Source organism: Ictalurus furcatus, chromosome 24 (assembly GCF_023375685.1).
Source record: "Ictalurus furcatus strain D&B chromosome 24, Billie_1.0, whole genome shotgun sequence".
In the NCBI taxonomy this organism is placed as follows: domain Eukaryota; kingdom Metazoa; phylum Chordata; class Actinopteri; order Siluriformes; family Ictaluridae; genus Ictalurus; species Ictalurus furcatus.
This window is the reverse complement of record NC_071278.1, coordinates 2,230,762-2,251,378: the sequence shown is the minus strand read 5'-3', so window position 1 is coordinate 2,251,378 and position 20,617 is coordinate 2,230,762. Positions and strand designations below refer to the sequence as shown.

At 41.0% G+C, this 20,617-nt stretch overlaps 1 protein-coding gene across 1 annotated transcript; it reads right to left on the bottom strand.

The window, feature by feature from the left end:
• Positions 1-13,555: 13,555 nt before the first annotated feature.
• Positions 13,556-18,944, bottom strand: LOC128600794 (4-galactosyl-N-acetylglucosaminide 3-alpha-L-fucosyltransferase 9-like). Its single transcript, XM_053613493.1, has one exon. The coding sequence runs from the start codon at positions 18,942-18,944 to the stop codon at positions 17,847-17,849; it is 1,098 nt and encodes a 365-aa protein (XP_053469468.1). The 3' UTR covers positions 13,556-17,846.
• Positions 18,945-20,617: the final 1,673 nt, after the last annotated feature.

Genomic DNA, 20,617 nt, shown 5'->3' with positions numbered 1-20,617 from the left:
AGACCAAAATATTTGATATTTGATATCAATCCAAAAGTTACCCATGAGAAAAAAACAGAGAGGCAGCGTAGTTAGTCGAGAAGAATTTCGAACCAGACATGAACACCCCCTGACACACACACACACACCCTCGGCCCACACCACCACAAGTAACACCACTGGCCTTTTTGAATCAACATAATTAGCTAAATAAGAATAAATAGCTAGCTACTCTATTTTGGTAGTTACTTATTTTCAATCACTACAATGAAGTGTTCATTTAGTATAATAGGTTTCACCTCAGTTCTGCTGAATTCTGGATTCTGATTGGTCGGAATTGGTAAATATGAGCGAACAAGGCTGTGAAAAATTGTCTTTATTGTTGAACCTTTTGAATCATTTGTTCAAACGATTCACAAAAATACTCTGCTCTCACGGATATCAAACCACAAGCACAACACAGGTTTATCAAAAATATACATCTTTGTTAAATAGAGGTGTGCAACAATTATTGGCACTCATATGAGAAAAATATATTTGAAGTATATTCCCAGTGATATTTTAAAAAAAATTTAAGTACACCAGGGTGACTAGGAACAGGAAATTGTTCAACCATGACTTCCTGTTTCACAGGGGTATAAATATGAGGTAACACGTAGGCCGTATTCCCTTAGTCACTCATAGCAATGGGTAAGAGCGAGGAATATAGCTGTGGTGTGCGGAAAAAGGTTGTTGAGCTTCACAAAATGGGGCGTGGCTATAAGAACATCGCACGAGCATTGAAAATGCCCATTTCCACCATCAGGCAATAATTAAGAAGTTCCAGTCAACTGGAAATGTTATGAATCGACCTGGAATTAGACGTGTGTCTATATCGTCAACGCACTGTGAAGAGGACGGTTCGAGAGGACAAAAAAATCTCCAAGGATCACAGCTGGAGAATCGCCTGTGACTTTAGGAAGTAACTTATTATGACTTAAAAAACAACAACTCTATATAGAATCTTCTGAACTATTGATGCATTTGCTCAGTTGAGCCCTTTGACCAATCAGATGTTGTAAGTTGTAATTAGTCATCTGATCCTCTTGACAAATCTGATTTAGTAAAGCTCACCCAGTAGTGCTGGGGACTTCGTCGTGTTAGCTTTATACAGCAGATGTCTCGCATACTCTAAATCGAATAATAAACAGACTGAAAATGCATGTAATCATTTTTTTTTTATTATTATTATTTGTAAGGAGATGTTTATTATTCCTTAATGAATATAAATTCTAATTGTTGGAAAATTTCTGTGTTATAAGAGGAATAAAACACTTCAGGACGTGCTGTTAGAGCCCCCATCCCCCCACCCCTTTGCTTGCACCAAAACCACACCCACTTTGCAGCAGTGACCACACCCACTGCCACAGCTAGCTCTGGTCTTGTTTCAGGAGGATATCTAGTGTGAGCTGTCAATCACTAATATTATGTTAACATTACCATTAGTGATGGCACAACTAATCTCATGTCCTTCTTACAACAATATCTTTTCTTTTTTTAAAAAAAAAAAAAATTTAAATATAAAAGTCTTTCGATACATTTACATTTGGGATATTTTGTAGTATATTTTGTTACATTTGGATGTTTTTGTTTTTTCCCCCCTGCCTGTCTATTTTAACATAGAGATCGGCAGGCATACACTCGCCGCAGGGAGCAAACCCAGGGTTAGGTGTGTGTGTGTTTGTGTGTTTATGTGTGTGTGCTTGTGTATTTAATGATGCACATGTGAGTAAGGATTTCTGGCATCGCTCTGTGCACGCAAACCAAATGAAACAGATGCTAAATAAAACCCACTCTGACCTCTGCTCAGTTTATTGACTCGTTTGCTGTGTTTGTTCTCTCTTTAAACAACACTGTTTTCTTACCCGCTGAGCCGCACCCATCCGAATCGTGTGTGAGAGGTCGGGGAGACGTGTGTGTGTGTGTGTGTGTGTGTGTGGGTGTGTGTGTGGGTGTGTGGGTGGGTGGGTGGGTGTGTGTGTGGGAGTGTATGAGCTCATTTATGTCAGTCTGGACCCAAAAATACAAGTCCCACGGTATTGTAGGGTCAAAATTCGCTGTAATGAGGACCAACTCATGATACACACTTAATTACAAAAGCGCTGCCACAGCAACAACTCTGGAGTGTGTGTTGTCATTCTCAAAGCCTCTCACACACTCACATACAGACACACACCTATACACATACACACATGCTCACAGACTGGAACTCCTGCTAATATTATCCACTGGGAGGGGCTTGGGCCGCTTGGGTCATACACACACACACACACACACACATACGCAGACATAAACAAACTCACACACGTGTATGTAGAGAGAGATACAGTACATGCTGGAAAAGACAAAACTTAAGAGATGAAATGTGTTAATGAAGATGAGGAGGAAAGGGATTAAGTGCTGTAACACACCAAACACATTTTAAAGAAGCAACACCAACCGGTGACGTGAAAGACGTGATGACACGTGAAAGGCGTGACGACATGATATGACGTCCTGAGTGTGTAAAATTCTGTAACTCTCCACGCCACCAGGGGGCTGTAGTCTGTATACATAATAATAAAATAATAATAACAATAATAATAATAATAATAATAATAATAATAATGAACACATGGGTTAGAAAACATCAGTCTACCACCATATCTAAAAGCATGTCTTTCAGTCCATACACGGAAATGAGAGGTGCACTGAGTGGGCGTGTCTTTCAGTCCATATGAAGAAATGAGAGGTGCAATGAGTGGGTGTGTCTTTCAGTCCATATACGGAAATGAAAGCTGAACGGAGTGGGCGTGTCTTTCAGTCCATATACAGAAATGAGAGGTGCACTGAGTGGGCGTGTCTTTCAGTCCATATATAAGTAATGAGAGGTGCACTGAGTGGGCGTGTCTTCAGTCCATATATAAGAAATGAGAGGTTCACTGAGTGGGCGTGTCTTTCAGTCCACATACGGAAATGAGAGGTACACTAAGTGGGCGTGCTTTCAGTCCATATACGGAAATGAGAGGTGCACTGAGTGGGCGTGTCTTTCAGTCCATATATAAGTAATGAGAGGTGCACTGAGTGGATGTGTCTTCAGTCCATATACGGAAATGAGAGGTGCACTGAGTGGGCGTGTCTTCAGTCCATATACGGAAATGAGAGATGCACTGAGTGGGCGTGTCTTCAGTCCATATACGGAAATGAGAGGTGCACTGAGTGGGCGTGTCTTCAGTCCATATATAAGAAATGAGAGGTGCACAGAGTGGGCGTGTCTTCAGTCCACATACTGTAGGAAATAAGAGTTGTATAGAAAAGAAGCTTTTCACAGATATATGAAATGATATTATTGCAGAGTGGGTGGAGCTTAAAGCCTTCCTCAAAGTCGCTACATTTCAGATATTGCGATCGTCACGAGTGAACGAAACAAACAGTAAAATAAACTTTTTTCCGTCAAGTTTTTGATATTTTTATTACTTCCTGTTTAAGAGAAGACATGTTGGAAACGCATTTTATCCAAAATTTTACCCTGAATGTCACGATTTCCCCTCGAGCTAGCGCTGCAGTATTGCAGCGTGCTCGGAAACCCGAAGCGAACGCATGCTTTTGGGTCTTCAGCGTCATTGACATTGTTTACTTTAGACACGTGCTTTTGTTATGGTTTATGTCCTGTCTCCGCCCCTGTATTGTCATTGGTTGCTTCCCGTATGTGTAGATCGCCTGACCCGTTGCCTGTTTTTTTTTTCCCGACCACACTATTGTCTCTTGATTTGGATTTGTCAGCCTGCTCCTCTTTATTAAAAGCTCTTTTCTGCACTAGCATCCGTCCTAACCTCCATTACGGGGAATTCGTGACACTGAACAATTTTCTGTGGCTTGCATCATCGTTTCAAACATTACTTCTTAAATCCTCTTGCCTCATTACACTGGTTAGCGTGCATTATTTCAAAATGCAAAACGCTAATATCTTTTCCACTTGGACTTTACCTGCATTCAGAATAATAACATAAAGACCACCACTCGCTTCATATAAGGGCCCTTTGGAGGAAATATGTTTCAGCCCTTCAGTCAGGAACGAGCCCGTAAATGGCTGCCGTGAGTGCGCACACTTCCAAGTGGCCTACACAGGCATCATCACATCATAATGGACTGCACCGTTTTCACCACATTGTATATCGGCTCAAATGCTCGGCTCAGCCAATCACAATGAGAGAGCGAGAGAGAGAGAGAGAGAGAGAGAGAGAGAGAGACAGAGACAGAGAGAGAGAGAGACTCCACCACAAAAGACCAACAAAGCCAAAAAAAGAGAGAGAAAGGTTGAAGAAAAAACATAAAAGATGGAGTGAGACTAAAGACATGAAGAAGAGAAGGAAAATGAAGTATGGGAGAGAAGGAGCACGACAGAGAGAGGAATGAGAAAAGTAGCTGAAGGGAGAATTGTAAAGACTAAAAGAAATAGATATAATAATGAGGCACAAAGAAAGGAGAAAAAGAGAGAGAGAGAGTCTATCACGCCCCCCAGCAGCACCTCCTAATAAACTTAATCAGTCTATTTTTACCATGAACTGATCTCCCATAATGGCAAAGAGGCCAAATCTCACTACTGCACTCCATTAAATGGGCCACTGTGATGGGAGGATTTTTTTTCTCCTTCTCTCTCTCTCTCTCTCTCTCTCTCTCTTTGCCCTTTTCCATTTCCATATGAGTCACAGAGAAAGTGAGAGTGAGGGAGAGAGCAGGAGTGAGAGAGAGAGAGAGAGAGAGAGAGGGACCGAAACAGACAGGATGGCAGAGATGGAGAAAGACAGAGAGACATACATGGAAAAGTGTGGGGGGGGGTAGAGACAGACAGGATGATAGAGATGGAGAGACAGAAAGTGAGACAGATAGAGAAAGGGGGAAGAAAGAGAGACAGACGTAAACAGGGTGGTAGAGATAGAGAGAGACAGAGACAGGGTGACAGAGATGGAGAGAGACAAGTGGGAGAGAGAAAAAGAGAGACAGAGAAAGAGACAGGGTGGTAGAGATGGACAGACAGAAAGTGAGACAGATAGAGAAAGGGGGGAGAAAGAGAGACAGACGTAAACAGGGTGGTAGAGATAGAGAGAGACAGAGACAGGGTGACAGAGATGGAGAGAGACAAGTGGGAGAGAGAAAAAGAGAGACATAGAAAGAGACAGGGTGGTAGAGATGGACAGACAGAAAGTGAGACAGATAGAGAAAGGGGTAAAGAGAGAGAGACAGACATGGGCAGGGTGAGAGAAAAAGAGAGAGATAGACAGGCATGGAGAGACAGAGAGCAAGGGGGGAAGAAAGAGAGCGACAGAGACAGGCAGGGTGAGAGAAAAAGAGAGAGAGTGAGACAGACATGGAGACACAGAAAGAAAGGAGGAAAGAGAGAGAGAGACAGAGACAGGCAGAGTGAGAGAAAAAGAGAGAGAGTGAGACAGACATGGAGAGACATAGAGAAAGGAGGAAAGATAAAGAGACAAGATGGGCAGGGTGGTAGAGATAGAGCCAGACAGACAGACAGGGAGAGAGAAAAAAGAGAGAGTGAGACAGACATGGAGAGACATAGAGAAAGGGGGAAGAGAGAGAGAGAGACAGAGAAAGGCAGGGTGAGAGAAAAAGAGAGTGAGACAGACATGGAGACACAGAAAGACAGGGGGAAAGAGAGAAAGAGAGAAAGAGAGAGCGACAGGATGGGCAGGGTGGTAGCGATAGAGAGAGACAGACAGACAGGGAGAGAGAAAAAAGAGAGAGAGAGCGACAGAAAAAGGGAGTAAAGGAGTAAGAGGATGGAGGAGAGCAGAAGCAGTAGATGATGAAGAAGTGAATATGAGGTCTTCTGGGGATGAAACAGCAAATTCAGCACATATGCAAACATTCTGATACAGCATTACCTTCCCTGCTGCTTTCACACACACACACACACACACACACACACACACACACACACAACCCTCCACACATACACTCACTGGTCACTTTATTAGGAACACCTGTACACCTCTTCATTCAGCCAATCATACAGATCCAGGTCACGAGCTTCGGATCATGTTCTCATCACGTTCCCCAACATCAGGATGGAGAACAATCTCAGGGATCTCGGCGACTTTGCTTGCTAGATTGAATCTTTCAGAAACTGCTGATCTTCTGGGATTTTCACGCACAACGTCTCTAGAGTTTAACACAGTGAACGGTTCTGTGAACTCGGACACTTTGTTGAGCCAGAGCTGACAGGGAGGCTACAGGAACTCAAACAAGCACTCTTTACAACCGTGCTGAGCAGAAAAGCATCTCAGTCTTGCCTCACAACCTCCAGCTGGACGGCCTACTACAGCAGAAGACCACATCCGGTTCCTCTCCTGTCAGCCAAGAGCACGGATCTGAGGCTGCAGTGGATATAAAATGTCCCCACAGATCACCAAGTGCAGGAACATTTGGTCCTCGCAAGGATCTCTCTCTCTCTCACACACACACACACACACACACACACGGCGAGGGAGTTTCATAAAGCCATCTAAGTAAGTATAAGTATGTTGAATATAGTCTGTCTGATCTAATACGTCTCATTACTGGATGACAATAAAACAAATATAAGTTTATAAAGCTCTATTTCCTTCATCAGCAGGTAATTTAGCTTCTTTTTAGAAGTAAACAGGTGAAATAAGCGAAATCATCCGCCAATAAATCACGAGAGCCGCGCAGCCCGGTTGCAAAAAGTCCCGGGTTGCCTAGCAACCTGACGCTAAATGGTTATAATCTGACTGAAGGATCTACCGAGATTTTTATTCAGGAATCGGACTGATTTTAGCTCAAATGTTAATCCACCGATTAGCCCGTACAGACCGGGAGTGATATTCAGCTAAACGCACACTTTCCCGCGGCTAAATGATGCTAACTGAACGCCGAGGTGCTGCCCGACAGACACCACGAGCTCATTTGTTAGCTGAACAAAGTCAGCTAGTTGAACGTGCGTTAGAGGCAACTCCTCAGTAAGAATGTGGTGTGGAGATCGAGGGTTAGCTAGCTGGATGTAGCGTTCAGCTTCGGTAAAGCAATATAAATGAGCTAACTAGCGAGCTAAGCCTGTTCAATTCTGAGCTAGCAAGCTAACTCCACTAATATGCTAGTTAGCTGCCATGTGAGTGGCTAGTGTTGTGGAAAACACGTGCTTGGAGTTTGTACTGAGAGTGAAATGCGTTTCTTTCTGACTTCCTTCCTTTCTTTCTTTCTTTCTTTTTCCTTCTGCCCTCCATCCTTCCTTTCTTTCTTTTTTTTCCTTCTTCCTTCCTTCCTTCATCTTATCTGCCCTTCCTTTCATCCTTACTTCCATCCTTCTATTCATCCTCCCTTCCTCTTGTCCTTCCTTCCTTTTATAGCAGTCCTTCCATCCTTTCTTCCATCTTTCCTTCCTTCCTTACCTCTTTCATCTCATGTGTGTGTGTGTGTGTGTGTGTGTGTGTTAGGAGTTTGACAGTGATAATGAACTCTGCTAAAACGTATGTCAGAGATATTTTCTTTCTTTCTTTCTTTCTTTCTCCCTTTTATCATTTCCTTCCTTGCTTTCCTTGCTTTCCTTTTTTCTATCCGTTCATCCTTTCATCCTTCCATTGTTCCGTCCGTCCTTCCAATCTTATACCCTTCTGTCTTTCCTTTCATCCATCCTTCCGTCCGTCCTCCTCACCGCTCTTCTCTCCGTTCTTCCATTCTTCCATCCTTCCTTCCTTCATGGCATCTTTTTCTTCCTTTTATTCTTCCTTCTTTTTTGTATCCTTCCTTTCATCCTTCCATCTTTCCTTCCTTACCTGTTTAGTTGGTTACCTTTCTGTGTGTGCGTGCGTGTGTGTGTGTGTGTGTGTGTGTGTGTGTTAGGAGTTTGATAATGTTAATGAACTCTGCTGAAATGTTTCAGAGATATTCTTTCTTTCTTTTTCTGTCCATTTCATCCTTCTTCCCATCCTCAATCTATCCTTCCCTGTTTGCTTTGCTGTTCTCGTGTGTGTGTGTGTGTGTGTGTGTGTGTTAGGAGTTTGTAATGAGAATGAACTCCACTGAAATGTGTTTTAGAGACTTATTGGGGAAAAAACGTGTGTGTGTGTGTGTGTGTGTGTGTGTGTGTGTGTGTAAGAAATTGTGAAAAACTGTAAAGCACATCATAATAAAAGTAAGAATGTGTGTGTGTGTGTGTGTGTTTGTGTTTGTGTGTGTGTGTGTGTGTGTGTTTGTGTGTGTTTGTGTGTGTGTGTGTGTGTACGTGTATGTGTGTGTGTGTAGTGGTTCTGTGTCAGGATGATGGTGAGGCCCGGAGCGCCAGCTTCCTGGTGCACTGTGAGACTATTACATGGTCTAGCAGAGCCTAACTAATAACCTCGAGCACATCACCCAATTCCCTCAGCTTCACGTCAGAGTGTCAGGGGCTTCATCTCTCTCTCACACACACACACACACACACACACACACACACACACACCTCGCTCAGTATTAACATGTTGTATGGTGATGTTGGTCAGTAAGCTGTTGTCATCCTCCTAAATCAGGACTAGAACCTAAAAACAGGATCTGCTCAGATCTAGAACCCTAACTGTTGGAGAACCTAAGTCAGAACTGGAACCCTTTTTTTCAAATATTAAATGTAACTATAAATGGATAAAAAAATATGATATGTTCTTTAATAAATAATCCACCCTTCTATCCATCCGTCTATCCACTCACGTTCATTTTCTGATTTTCTTTTTCTCATTTTCATCTTCAGTCCTTGTTTATTTCCTTCCTTCCTTTCATTCATCCTTCCTTCCTTCATTTCATCCTTCCTTCCTTTTTTCTATCCTTCCATCCTTTTTTCTGTCCTTCCTTCCTTTTTGTATCCTTCATTTAATTCTTCCATCCTTCCTTCCTTTTTTCTATTCTTCCATCATTCCTTCTTTCCTTCCTTTCTTCATTCCGTTTATCCGTCCTTCCTTTTTGTATCCTTCATTTAATTCTTCCTTCCTTCCTTCCGCCCATCTTTCCTTTTATCCCCCTATCGTTCCTTCCTTCCTTCATTTTATCCTTCCTTCCTTTCTTCCACCCATCCTTCCTTTTATTCTTTCATCCTTCTATCTTTCCTTGCTTTCTTTTTTCTTTCCTTGCTTCCTTCCTTCCTTCCTTCCTTCCTTCCATCCATCCTTCTTTCTTTCCATTTCCATTCCTTCTTCCTCTCTTACGTATTTCTTTCACTGCCTTTCATTCTATTTTCTTCTCATACTTTTCCACAATTTCTTTCTTTCTTTCTTTCTGTCTTTCTTTCGTGTTTGTGTGTGTTTATAGTGGTGTGTGTGTGTGTGTGTGTGTGTGTGTGTGTGTGTTAGTGGAGACTTTCTCCAGACTCCAGGCCCTGCAGCATGGGGGAAACATGTTAAACCCCCGCTGTACTCTCGCCACACTGAGCTCTTTTACACCACCATCTCCCCCACAGGGGTGTGTGTGTGTGTGTGTGTGTGTGTGTGTGTGTGTGTGTGTGTGTGCGTGTGTGTCTTTCTCACAGACACACACTGGTGAATACAGTGCTCTCACTCCCTCCTGCCAATTCCGTCCTGTTTTTTCTTCCTCCCCTCCATCAACCTGGTGACGTTCAGTGCTGAGCCATGACATTGCACATCGGAAAAGAGAGGGAGAGAGGGAGAGGGAGAGAGGGAGAGGGAGAGGGAGAGAGCGCATGAGAGAAAAGAGAAACACAGTGACAGAGAGCAAAATGGAGTGGGATGGGGGACAGAGTAAGGAAGGCACTGCTGCCACGCAAGAAGAAATAAAAATTCTGTCTACATCTTATTACTACGAGGTCTCAGTTCCACAAGAAAAACATTGCGTTCCTTCAAACATCTCGGTTATACGAGCGAAACATCTCATTACTACGAGAAAGACATCTCGGTTATACGAGAAAAATATCATGTACACGGAAAACATCTCGTTACAACGATGAACACATCTCGTTACTATGAGAAAAACATCTCGTTACTACGAGAAAAACATCTCGTTATTACAATGAAAACATCTCGTTACTACGAGAAAAACATCTCGTTACTCCGATGAAAACATCTCGTTACTACGATGAACACATCTTGTTACTCCGATGAACACATCTCGTTACTACGAGAAAAACATCTCGTTACTATGAGAAAAACATCTCGTTACTACAATGAAAACATCTCGTTACTACAATGAAAACATCTCGTTACTACGAGAAAAACATCTCGTTACTACAATGAGAACATCTCGTTACCACGAAGAAAACATCCCGTTACCACGAGAAAAACATCTCGTTACTACAAGTAAAACATCTCGTTACTACAAGTAAAACATCTCGTTACTACGATGAACACATCTCGTTACTACAAGTAAAACATCTCGTTACTACGAGTAAAACATCTCGTTACTCCGAGCAAAACATCTCGTTCCTACGAGTAAAACATCTCGTTACTACGAGAAACACATCTCGTTACTACGAGAAAAACATCTCGTTACTACAAGAAACACATCTCGTTACTACAAGTAAAATATCTCGTTACTACAAGTAAAATATCTCGTTACTACGAGGAACACATCTCGTTACTACGAGGAACACATCTCAGTGCTACGAGGAAAACATCTTGTTACTACGAGGAACACATCTCGTTACTACGAGGAATACATCTCGTTACTACGAGGAACACATCTCGTTACTACGAGGAAAACATCTCAGTGCTACGAGTAAAATATCTCGTTACTACGAGAAAAACATCTCGTTACTACAAGAAACACATCTCGTTACTACAAGTAAAATATCTCGTTACTACAAGTAAAATATCTCGTTACTACGAGGAACACATCTCGTTACTACGAGGAACACATCTCAGTGCTACGAGGAAAACATCTTGTTACTACGAGGAACACATCTCGTTACTACGAGGAAAACATCTCGTTACTACGAGGAACACATCTCGTTACTACGAGGAAAACATCTCAGTGCTACGAGTAAAATATCTCGTTACTACGAGAAAAACATCTCGTTACTACGAGGAAAACATCTCGTTACTACGAGGAAAACATCTCAGTGCTACGAGTAAAACATCTCGTTACTACGAGGAAAACATCTCAGTGCTACGAGTAAAACATCTCGTTACTACGAGGAAAACATCTCAGTGCTACGAGTAAAACATCCCGATGCTACGAGTAAAACATCTCGTTACTACGAGGAAAACATCTCAGTGCTACGAGTAAAACATCCCGATGCTACGAGGAAAACATCTCAGTGCTACGAGTAAAACATCTCGTTACTACGAGGAAAACATCTCAGTGCTACGAGTAAAACATCCCGATGCTACGAGTAAAACATCTCGTTACTACGAGGAAAACATCTCAGTGCTACGAGTAAAACATCCCGATGCTACGAGGAAAACATCTCAGTGCTACGAGTAAAACATCTCGTTACTACGAGGAAAACATCTCAGTGCTACGAGTAAAACATCCCGATGCTACGAGGAAAACATCTCAGTGCTATGAGAAAAGCATCTTGTTTATAAGATATGTATCTAATCATTAAGAGTAAACACATTGTTATTAAAAGATATGTATCATGTTACAAATTTCTTTTATTAAAAGAAAAGTTTCATGTTAATACAAAACATCTCGTTATTATAAGAAAAACTTTTCGCTGTTGCAGGAAATACTCATTACTTCCTGAATACGTTCTTCCGAAGGAAGCATCTCTTTAATACGAGAAATATATAGCTATTATAAAGACGCATCTTATTATATGAAGCATCTCATCATTAGAAGGAAAACATCTAGTTATGAGAACATATCTTGGTGTTACAAGGTATACAATGTAATCTTATTGCTCTTAGAAAACATCTCATTACTACAAGAAAACATCGAGGTATTGTTAAAAAAACGTCTCATTGTTACGAGAAGAAACATCTGGTTGTTATGAGGAAAGTATCTCATTATTACAGAAAAGGCATCTGGTTATCACAAAGAACAAACATCTCATTATTATGACAGCATCTTGTTACTACAAGAATATCTCATTACAAGAAAATATCTCATTATTACAAGAAAATATCTCTTAGAAAACATCTGTTTTCTTTGTAGTAACAAGATTTTTCCCTCGTGGTAACGTGATGTTTCCCTCATGGTAACGTGATGTTTTACTCGTAGGGACGAGATGTTTTCCTCGTGGTAACGAGATGTTTCCCTCATAGTAACGTGATGTTTTACTCGTAGCACTGAGATGTTTTCCTCATGGTAACGAGATGTTTCCCTCGTAGTACTCAGATATTTTCCTCATAGTAACAAGATGTTTTTCTCGTGGTAACGAGATGTTTTCCTCATAGTAACGAGATGTTTTTCTCGTGGTGACGAGATGTTTTTCTCGTGGTAACGAGATGTTTTTCTCGTAGTAACGAGATATATTCCATAGGAACTGAAATGCATTTTTTTTTTAGCTAAAGTGATGTTCTCAAAGAAAGTTGAGATACGAGATACATATCTCATAATAATGAGATGGAAGATATTTTGCAAGAGCAGCGAGATAAATATCTTGTAATAGTTTATTTTGTAAAACATGAGGTTTCCTTGCAGTAAAGAGGTGCTTTTTCATAATATCACCATGTTTTCTAAGAGTAAAGTGATGCACATCTTGTAATAACCAGATATCTCGTAATTATTACTATATATATATATATATATATATATATATATATATATATATATATATATATATATAGTAATAACGAGTTGCTTCCTTTGTAATAACAAAATATTTTCTAGTAGTAATGAGATGCTTCTCTTGTAATAACTAGATGCCTATGGGAATTTTTTCCTTGTGTGGCAGTAATACACTTCATAATGGAGAATAAGTGTGTGTATGTCTCTGTGTGTGTGTGTGTGTGTGTGTGTGTGTGTGTGTGTGTGTGTGTGTAGGTGCATGCATATCAAACCAAGGCCCACCGGAATACTGGGATAACTGTATAGAAATCCCACAGGGAGGCTGAGAGAAGGATATAACTTACATCACAGCTTATTAAAGAAACAGACATACAATTAAACATTACTACATCCTCCTCTTCCTCTCCTCTTCCTCTCCTCTCCTCTTCCTCTCCTCTCCTCTTCCTCTCCTCTTCCTCTTCTCTTCTCTCATTCAGACGCAGCCATGTGTCCATTTTTATTGCTAAAATCAGCAGCTTGGCCGTCATGTGCCGCTTATTAAAACTCATCATTTGAGCCTAATTGGGGAAGAAGCTCATGCACAGATTACGCTCCACATGCTGTCCATGCGTGTGGACAGAAACATTTGCCATTTCTTTTTCTTTTCTTTTTTTCTCCTCCTTCCTTTCCTCTTTTCTCCTTTCCAAGCACTCCGCTGCCAGCGTTATTTCTCAAGCTTGCGTGCTGAAGTGTAATAAATGGACAGTTTTTTTGTTTTGTTTTTTTCACCTCCAGTGTTGAAACTGAATGTAAACGCCAACCGTGTGCTCGGAGGATGAGGCCACAGCGCCACCAAGTGGTCACTTATTATTTACGAAGAGTTATTAAAGTCACCCAAAACTTTTTCTCTCTCTCTCTATGTATGTGTGTGTGTGTGTGTGTGTGTGTGTGTGTGTGTGTGTGTTGAATAATCAGTGGTGTGATACATAATCAGTAATCATTTGGTGAAATGGCACATTAATTATGTATAGCAGGGGGTTTCAACAGTTCTGCAGCCAGGAACTCCTTCCAAGCTTAAAAAAATCCCGAAATGAACAGAGAAACTACATGGACCCTGTGATGATTAGAGCGCATGTTTATTTTATGGGCATAATCCAGAAATATTAGGCACAGCAGGCAAATATGTATCATCACAATTATTTATTAGACCATAAAAGCTTTTTATTCCCAAACTTTCCATCGACAGAAACCAAATCAGCAGCTAAACATTTTCTAATATGATTATTAACAGCACTTTTTCTTTTTTAGCTTTGGCACTTAAGTTGGTATTGTTATGTTATGATTTTTAATATGTTACATATAGTATTATTTATGTTACTTATAATGAGGTCATTGGAGGTTTGGAGTTGGACCTATTCGGTTTAAGTGACCAATTAACTAGGCTTATAACGGAGGAAGAAGAAAAAAAAACAAAACAAATAAACACAAACAAGCAAAAAATATATTATTAATTAATTGCTTAAAAATATTAAACCCCCAGGCTTTAACAATAATTGTCATGATCATTAAAAAAAAGGTTTTAATATTATTATTATTATTATTATTAGTGAGAATAATAATATTGATATCAATATTAATATTATTCATCTTAATAATTTTATTAATAATAATTATAAGAAAAAGAAGAAATAAACAAACAAATGTTATTAATGAACCACTTAAAAATATTACCCCCAGGCCTTAATAATAATAATAATAATAATAATAATAATAATAATAATAATAATATTCCTCTATTCTGTACAACACTACAATGCTGATATGATTCAGTCCGTATGAACTGCACAGGAGTGTTAGAGCTTTAGAGATGTGATTGGAGGGCGGGGTTTGGTTTGGCCACACCCCTGCGAATAACAAATTGCTTGACTTATAGTTTTGATAAACAATATTAACAGTAGATGACTAAAAAAAGGCACAGGAGTGCCAAGACTTTCACCATCATCCAAAAAAAAAAAAAGCCGATTTGATGAATATGCAAATTAGACCCGCCCACTTCTCTTAATCTGCTTTTAATTGCGAAAAATCTTCTAGATTTCTGATGCAATAAAATTGATCTTTTACATATTCAACACACATCCAGAACTTCCTCGCCTCAACGATACTTTCACCATCGACGTACTCAAATTAATTCCACCGAAAAGATTTCATTGTTAAAAAAAAGAAAAAGAAAAGAAAAGAAAAGAAACACCTTGTAATAAAGTGCAGTGTGTCCATCGCAGTGGCCCGAGTGGAAGCAGGGACTTGTAACAACATGGGAACTTTGTTTACTGCTGATGCTGTGAGCAGCCATGTTGATTTGAGACCACTGGCTGAAACTGGGGTCCAGAAGACCGTCCCTTGTACTTGTAGGAATTCCGAGATGAGGCGGGGGTTTTCTTCGGCTGGTCCGAACCGGAGGCTGGAAAACCGCGGGATGAATAATAGACCACACGAGCGGTTTATTTATGTAGCGTGTCCAATAAATCCCACTTCCTCTACCATTTAGTGCCGTCAGGGCTGGGCCTGATTATCGGAGGCAGGTCGACAATGAAGTTTATTAAGAAACTAGTCACGAGTCGTAATCAGGAAAAGGGGCCAAAGCAGTAAAACAGAATAACGGACAAACGTCTGAGTGTGAAAATATTAGATCTGAGCACTAAAACTTATGCATTAAATCCCGAGGTCATAACCAGAATGACACACCGACTCTTAAACACAGCTGCATGAATCGCTTCACCTAACTATAAGCGGATAAAAAGTGTTGTTCTTACTGACCTAGTATAAAAGGGATAAAACATTCAGGGACTCTGCTGTCGATTATTTTCCGATAACAGCACAACACAGGATGTTTTCTTCCTCGCAGCACGAATTGGGTCAGGATCTGCATTTTCGTCCGTTTGTATTCATTCCCTTCTTTCTAAACCTACTTTGTGTCACGTCACTACCGGTTTCCAGACCGGACTTCCGACTTGGGCGGCCTCACGGGCTACAAGCAGGTCACATGACCCTGTCCCTTGCTCACGTTCGCCCGTTTTCAGTCTCTTCTTTTCAAACTTCTTTGTCAAGTCTCTGCTGTATTAAAAACACTCCAGTTTCTCACTCTGCTTTGTCTTCATGTGTTTAAAAAGCGTACAGCATATTACAGCTCACACCTTCGCTAATCGTACTGCACGCTCGGCTCGGCTCGGCTCGGCTCAGCATTCCCCGGAGATTTCTCTCGCTCGATTAAATACGCGAATAAACCTCACACGTACGCAAAACGTAGGACAGAACCATCACGCTCCGTACCTGCTCCAAACACTGATCTCCAAGTTAGGTTTTTATTTCAGAACGCTTTATGTCATCGTTCCTTTGACCAGCATTTCTACTGCTTTAGTGATCATTAAACATGAACTTTAGCCCGAATAAACTGTATAATAATGCTGACAAAGTAATAAGGGAACTATAAAAACGATATGACACAAATATATCATATCACGATACTTATGGAAAATTACTACGATACACGACACGTATCACGATATATAATTTCGCTAACAAACTGTCTGCAAAAACAGTAGTCAAATAAACAAAACAAAACAAAACAAAAAAAAAGAGTTCGACGATACTTTTCCTTAATGTCTACAAAGACAAAATGATTAATTTTTGAAGTTAAAAGTTTTAAAAAGTTCAAAGAAAATTACATCAAATCAACGGCATACATTCAGTACCGTTTAATTTGTAATAATAATAATAATAATAATAATAATATTTTTTAAAATGTAAAAAAACCCAAAAAAAACATCACCGTACCAACGATATCTCAGAAAAAAATGTAACGTGTAATCGTTTACCATGATATGGATATTATAGCGATATAATCGCCCAGCCTTACTTGTGCTCGATTATCGTTTGATCCAAAAACGATCATTTAATACCGAAAAAGTACAAAATATTTTTTAAAAAGTATAACATTTTGCAATTTTAAAGATTCCATACAAAACTTTATTATTAAATAAGTACCATTTAATCCGTTTATAATGATTTTTTTTTTTTTTTTTAAAAACGTGACGATATCACAACAGCCGCAATTTTCCTTTATTTCTTAAAAAGTTGATTTTTAGTTATTTTATCGTCATGATATTGAAGTCATATGGTCATATTTCCCAGAGTGAAGACTGCCGTCTTATTAAAAATGTGACGGATGTGACCAGCCTACAAGTTTTAAACAAACAAAAACAAACAAACACACTTTTGAGATCTCTCCAACAGGACACCTGGAGCTGTCGACTGGCTGAAGCTCACCTAGTTCATCTTCCCTTTTCTTTTTAAAATGAAAAAGAAAAAAACAACAACAATAAAAAATAAAAAAGAAAAAAAACTTTGAGTTGTGTCCGCTTGAAAACATCTGACTTTAAAATGTCATTCCGTGTTAACTAAAGCGAGGGACACAACTCGACCCCAACGGATACACACGTCACACGGAGCGAGACACAAACATCTTTCAACTAGAATAATAGATTTTATGAGTTACTAGATTTTCCTTTCCCCCCTTGGGGGGGGGGGGGAGAGAAATAACACAGGAGGATAAATAAAAATTCCCTGCACGTCCGTGCGGTGGCGAAACGAGAAGATCCTAGCAGTCAGCGTCGCTCCTCATCCAGCTCGCTAATGATCCGAATAAGAAATAATACTCAAAGAAACATGACACAGCATTGTGATCGTATAGTCATATTTGCATTTAATTATTTAATTCAGGTCTTTATTTATTTATTTATTTTGATAAACTTATGATCGTGGAAGCTAGAAAACAATCTCGGTCAGAATTGAGCTCCTTTTCTTCAACGCCCGCTATGGATTAACTTCACAGTCTTTAAGATGACAGATGCATAAACAACTGGAGTGTTGTGTTGCAATAAATAAATAAATAAATGCACGTGAGAACATAAGTATCGATTCGTAACGTTCTACCTTTCAGGATCCGTGATGAAAAGACCTTCTGGGGAGGGGGGGGGGGGGGGACATTCATTCATAAAACATACACACGCCAGATTTACATTCAAATTGATGAAGTACCTGAATAATCTGACCGAGGCAGGGATTAGAGGAAGAACGAAAAAGAAGAAAATAAAGTCTCAAGGCACTGAAAAGGCGTGTTCGGGTTAGTAGAAGGACGGTGGCAGGTCAAGTCCTTCGCTCGTACCCCAGTACCACTGATACAGATTCGTAAGCACCTGGTACTGCCTGTTCCGTCGGACGTACTCGCAAGCCTGGCACACGTTTTCCACCGGGAAGGAAGACGTCTTTACTCGGAAACGTCTCCTCCACCTGAAGTACCCGAGATACAAGGCTTCGTTTCGGTGCAAAAGGAAGAGGTGCTTAGCCAGAGCCCTCATGGAAGGGAAGTCGTCCACGTGGATGAAGGCGTCGCCGGGGACGAACCGCTCGTAGTTCTGCCTGGACGGGCCGAAGACGACGGGGACGGCGCCCAGATCCAGAGCGTTGAACAGTTTCTCCGTGATGTAGTCCTTGTGCACGGAGTTCTCGAAGGACAGGTAGAACTTGCAGCTCGAGACGATGTCTTTGTACTCCTCCTCAGAAACGCGCTTCTCGAAGAAGTCGCCGTAGACGTGAATCCGGACGTACTTGCGCAGCTGCTCGTAGTACTGCATCCTCCTGTGCTCTGGCTTGTAGTTGCTAACGATCCAGCAGACTAGCTTGTCCTTTTCAGAAGGTACCACGTCAAGAAAGTCCTCAAACCTGCGCTCGACCGGAACCAGAGAGCCGTAAGGCACGCTGACGTCGGCGTCTTTGCGGTAGCTCAGCGAGATGTTGAACAGGTCGTCGAGGCCGGGGATCCAGGCCGTGTTGGACGGCGACTCGGAATTCATCCAGATCCACTTCTGGTGGGGCGGCCGAAGAAACTGCGGGAGATTCGACGCATCCCAAGCGATGTCCCGGTGGTGGATCAGGATGCCGTCGGCTTTATCGAAGAAATACCGGTCGGCTGTTAAGACACAGCTGTGAACGTTGAAGTGGGAGCTGCAGACGTCGAGGTCAAAGGTCTTGTTAAAGGGCCAGAGCCAGATGAGCACCACGACGGGGCGGTGTGCAGGGTTCACGATGGGTTCTTCAAGTTCTTGGGTCAGACATCGAAAGGAAGGGGTGTAGTAGAGCAAACCGACGAGGGAGGCGGACGCCAGGAAGGCCGCGTACCACACAGCAGAACGCCACAAGTTACACCCGGATTTGGTCGGCATCGTTCCTGCAAACGCGAACAAACAAGCGGTCATTTGTTGAAATCCCAAATCCGTAATAGCGTGCTCTTCTCAGACCTTCGGATCGAAGCTTGTCCGAAAAGATTTCACAGGAAAGAGGCAGTGATGAAGATCATGTGTCTTGTTAATCTGAAGATGTAAAGACTCAGCAGTTTGTCAGTAACTGCAGTTACTCTTCAACTTCTACACCTGTGCGAATCCTCACATTCAATTACTTATTACAAAAGGTCAGTCCTGGTACCGTGGGATGATAATGATTCACTTTTTGAGCTGGGAAAATCTCTGGAAAAAGCTTTAGAGTCGCGTTTCCTTCCTATTCAACCGTATAAAACCGGGATTTGAACCCGTGTTTAGATTCTTAACAGGGTTTTCAGTCACATTATTTACAGCATCACTTAACATTAACAAAACCATGAACCTCAGCATTAATGTTTGGTCAGAAGGTGGTCAATTTATTTATTTACTTTTTTTAAATTTTATTTTATTTTATTTTTATACGCACCTCCCGAACTGGCCACATCCCCATCCCTTAACTCCGCCCATGCCTCGTAAAATTTATAGCGAGGAACGCGTGCTGATTACTGTAATAACCATTTCCTTTACTGATGATGCCTTAAAGAAACGCAAAAGAAAATGGGAGGAGGAATTGGGAAGGAGTTAACTGAGGAGTGCAGGATGAGAGCATTAAGAGAAGAAGAAGAAAAGAAAACAAAAAGTCCATTTTACATCATGATGTGCTCCATCGTTTCGTGTTCAGTCGAAAATCTAACACGGGGTTCATTTAGGCAAAGCCATCATTTACGCACTGCGTGCTGAAACCTATCCTAGGAGAGATGCAAGCTTTAAAAAGAGGGGTTTGTTTTTTGTTTTTTTGGTTAGTGGTGGTGTTTTTTTCCCCTCGCTTCACTAGCTAATGTAACACATACGTCCCGCTCTTGACAATTACTGCATAACGGTTTTCAAAACCATCTCCGAGGTCCTCGGAGGAGCAATAACGCAGCACCCCCTGAACAGCCATATTCGCCATGCCGGATGATCCTTTACATTTAAACACGCATCAGTCTTGACGTTATTGCCTTCGCATCACTTTCAGCTCGTAGGAGAGTTCTGTTGATTTGGAGACTTGCTGCTTCTCGTTCGTCTGCGGCTCGGCTGGAGGACCTAATGATTTTTCTGGAGTTGGGAGTCGAGTTGCTCTTAAGGGGGAAATCTGCGAAATGATTCGTTCTAAATTGCAATCCTGCTTTGTACGTTGAAGTTCTTACAGAAATGACTACGGCGTATGATTTAGATTTTAATTACTCCCTTTTACTTATTTATTTATGTAGAAAAATATACCCCCCCCCCCCCCCCACAATTATGTGATTATACTCCATACGTATACAAGTGGAAGTGCACGTTTGCGAGCCAGAGCATTGAGCCGACGTGATACTTTTACAACATTTACTAGTCGGCCTGTAATCTTATTATTATTATTATTAATCTGGATGAAAATTAGCACCGTTTATTCAACACTTTGTCAATGTCAAACTCATTTTAGGTAATACGACACACTCCACTTAGTCCAATGTGAAGAGGTCAACACCCACCACAATAAAAACCCATTTATTAGGCAAATAACCCCAACAATTCCTCACATTTGTCCTTTTTTTCCT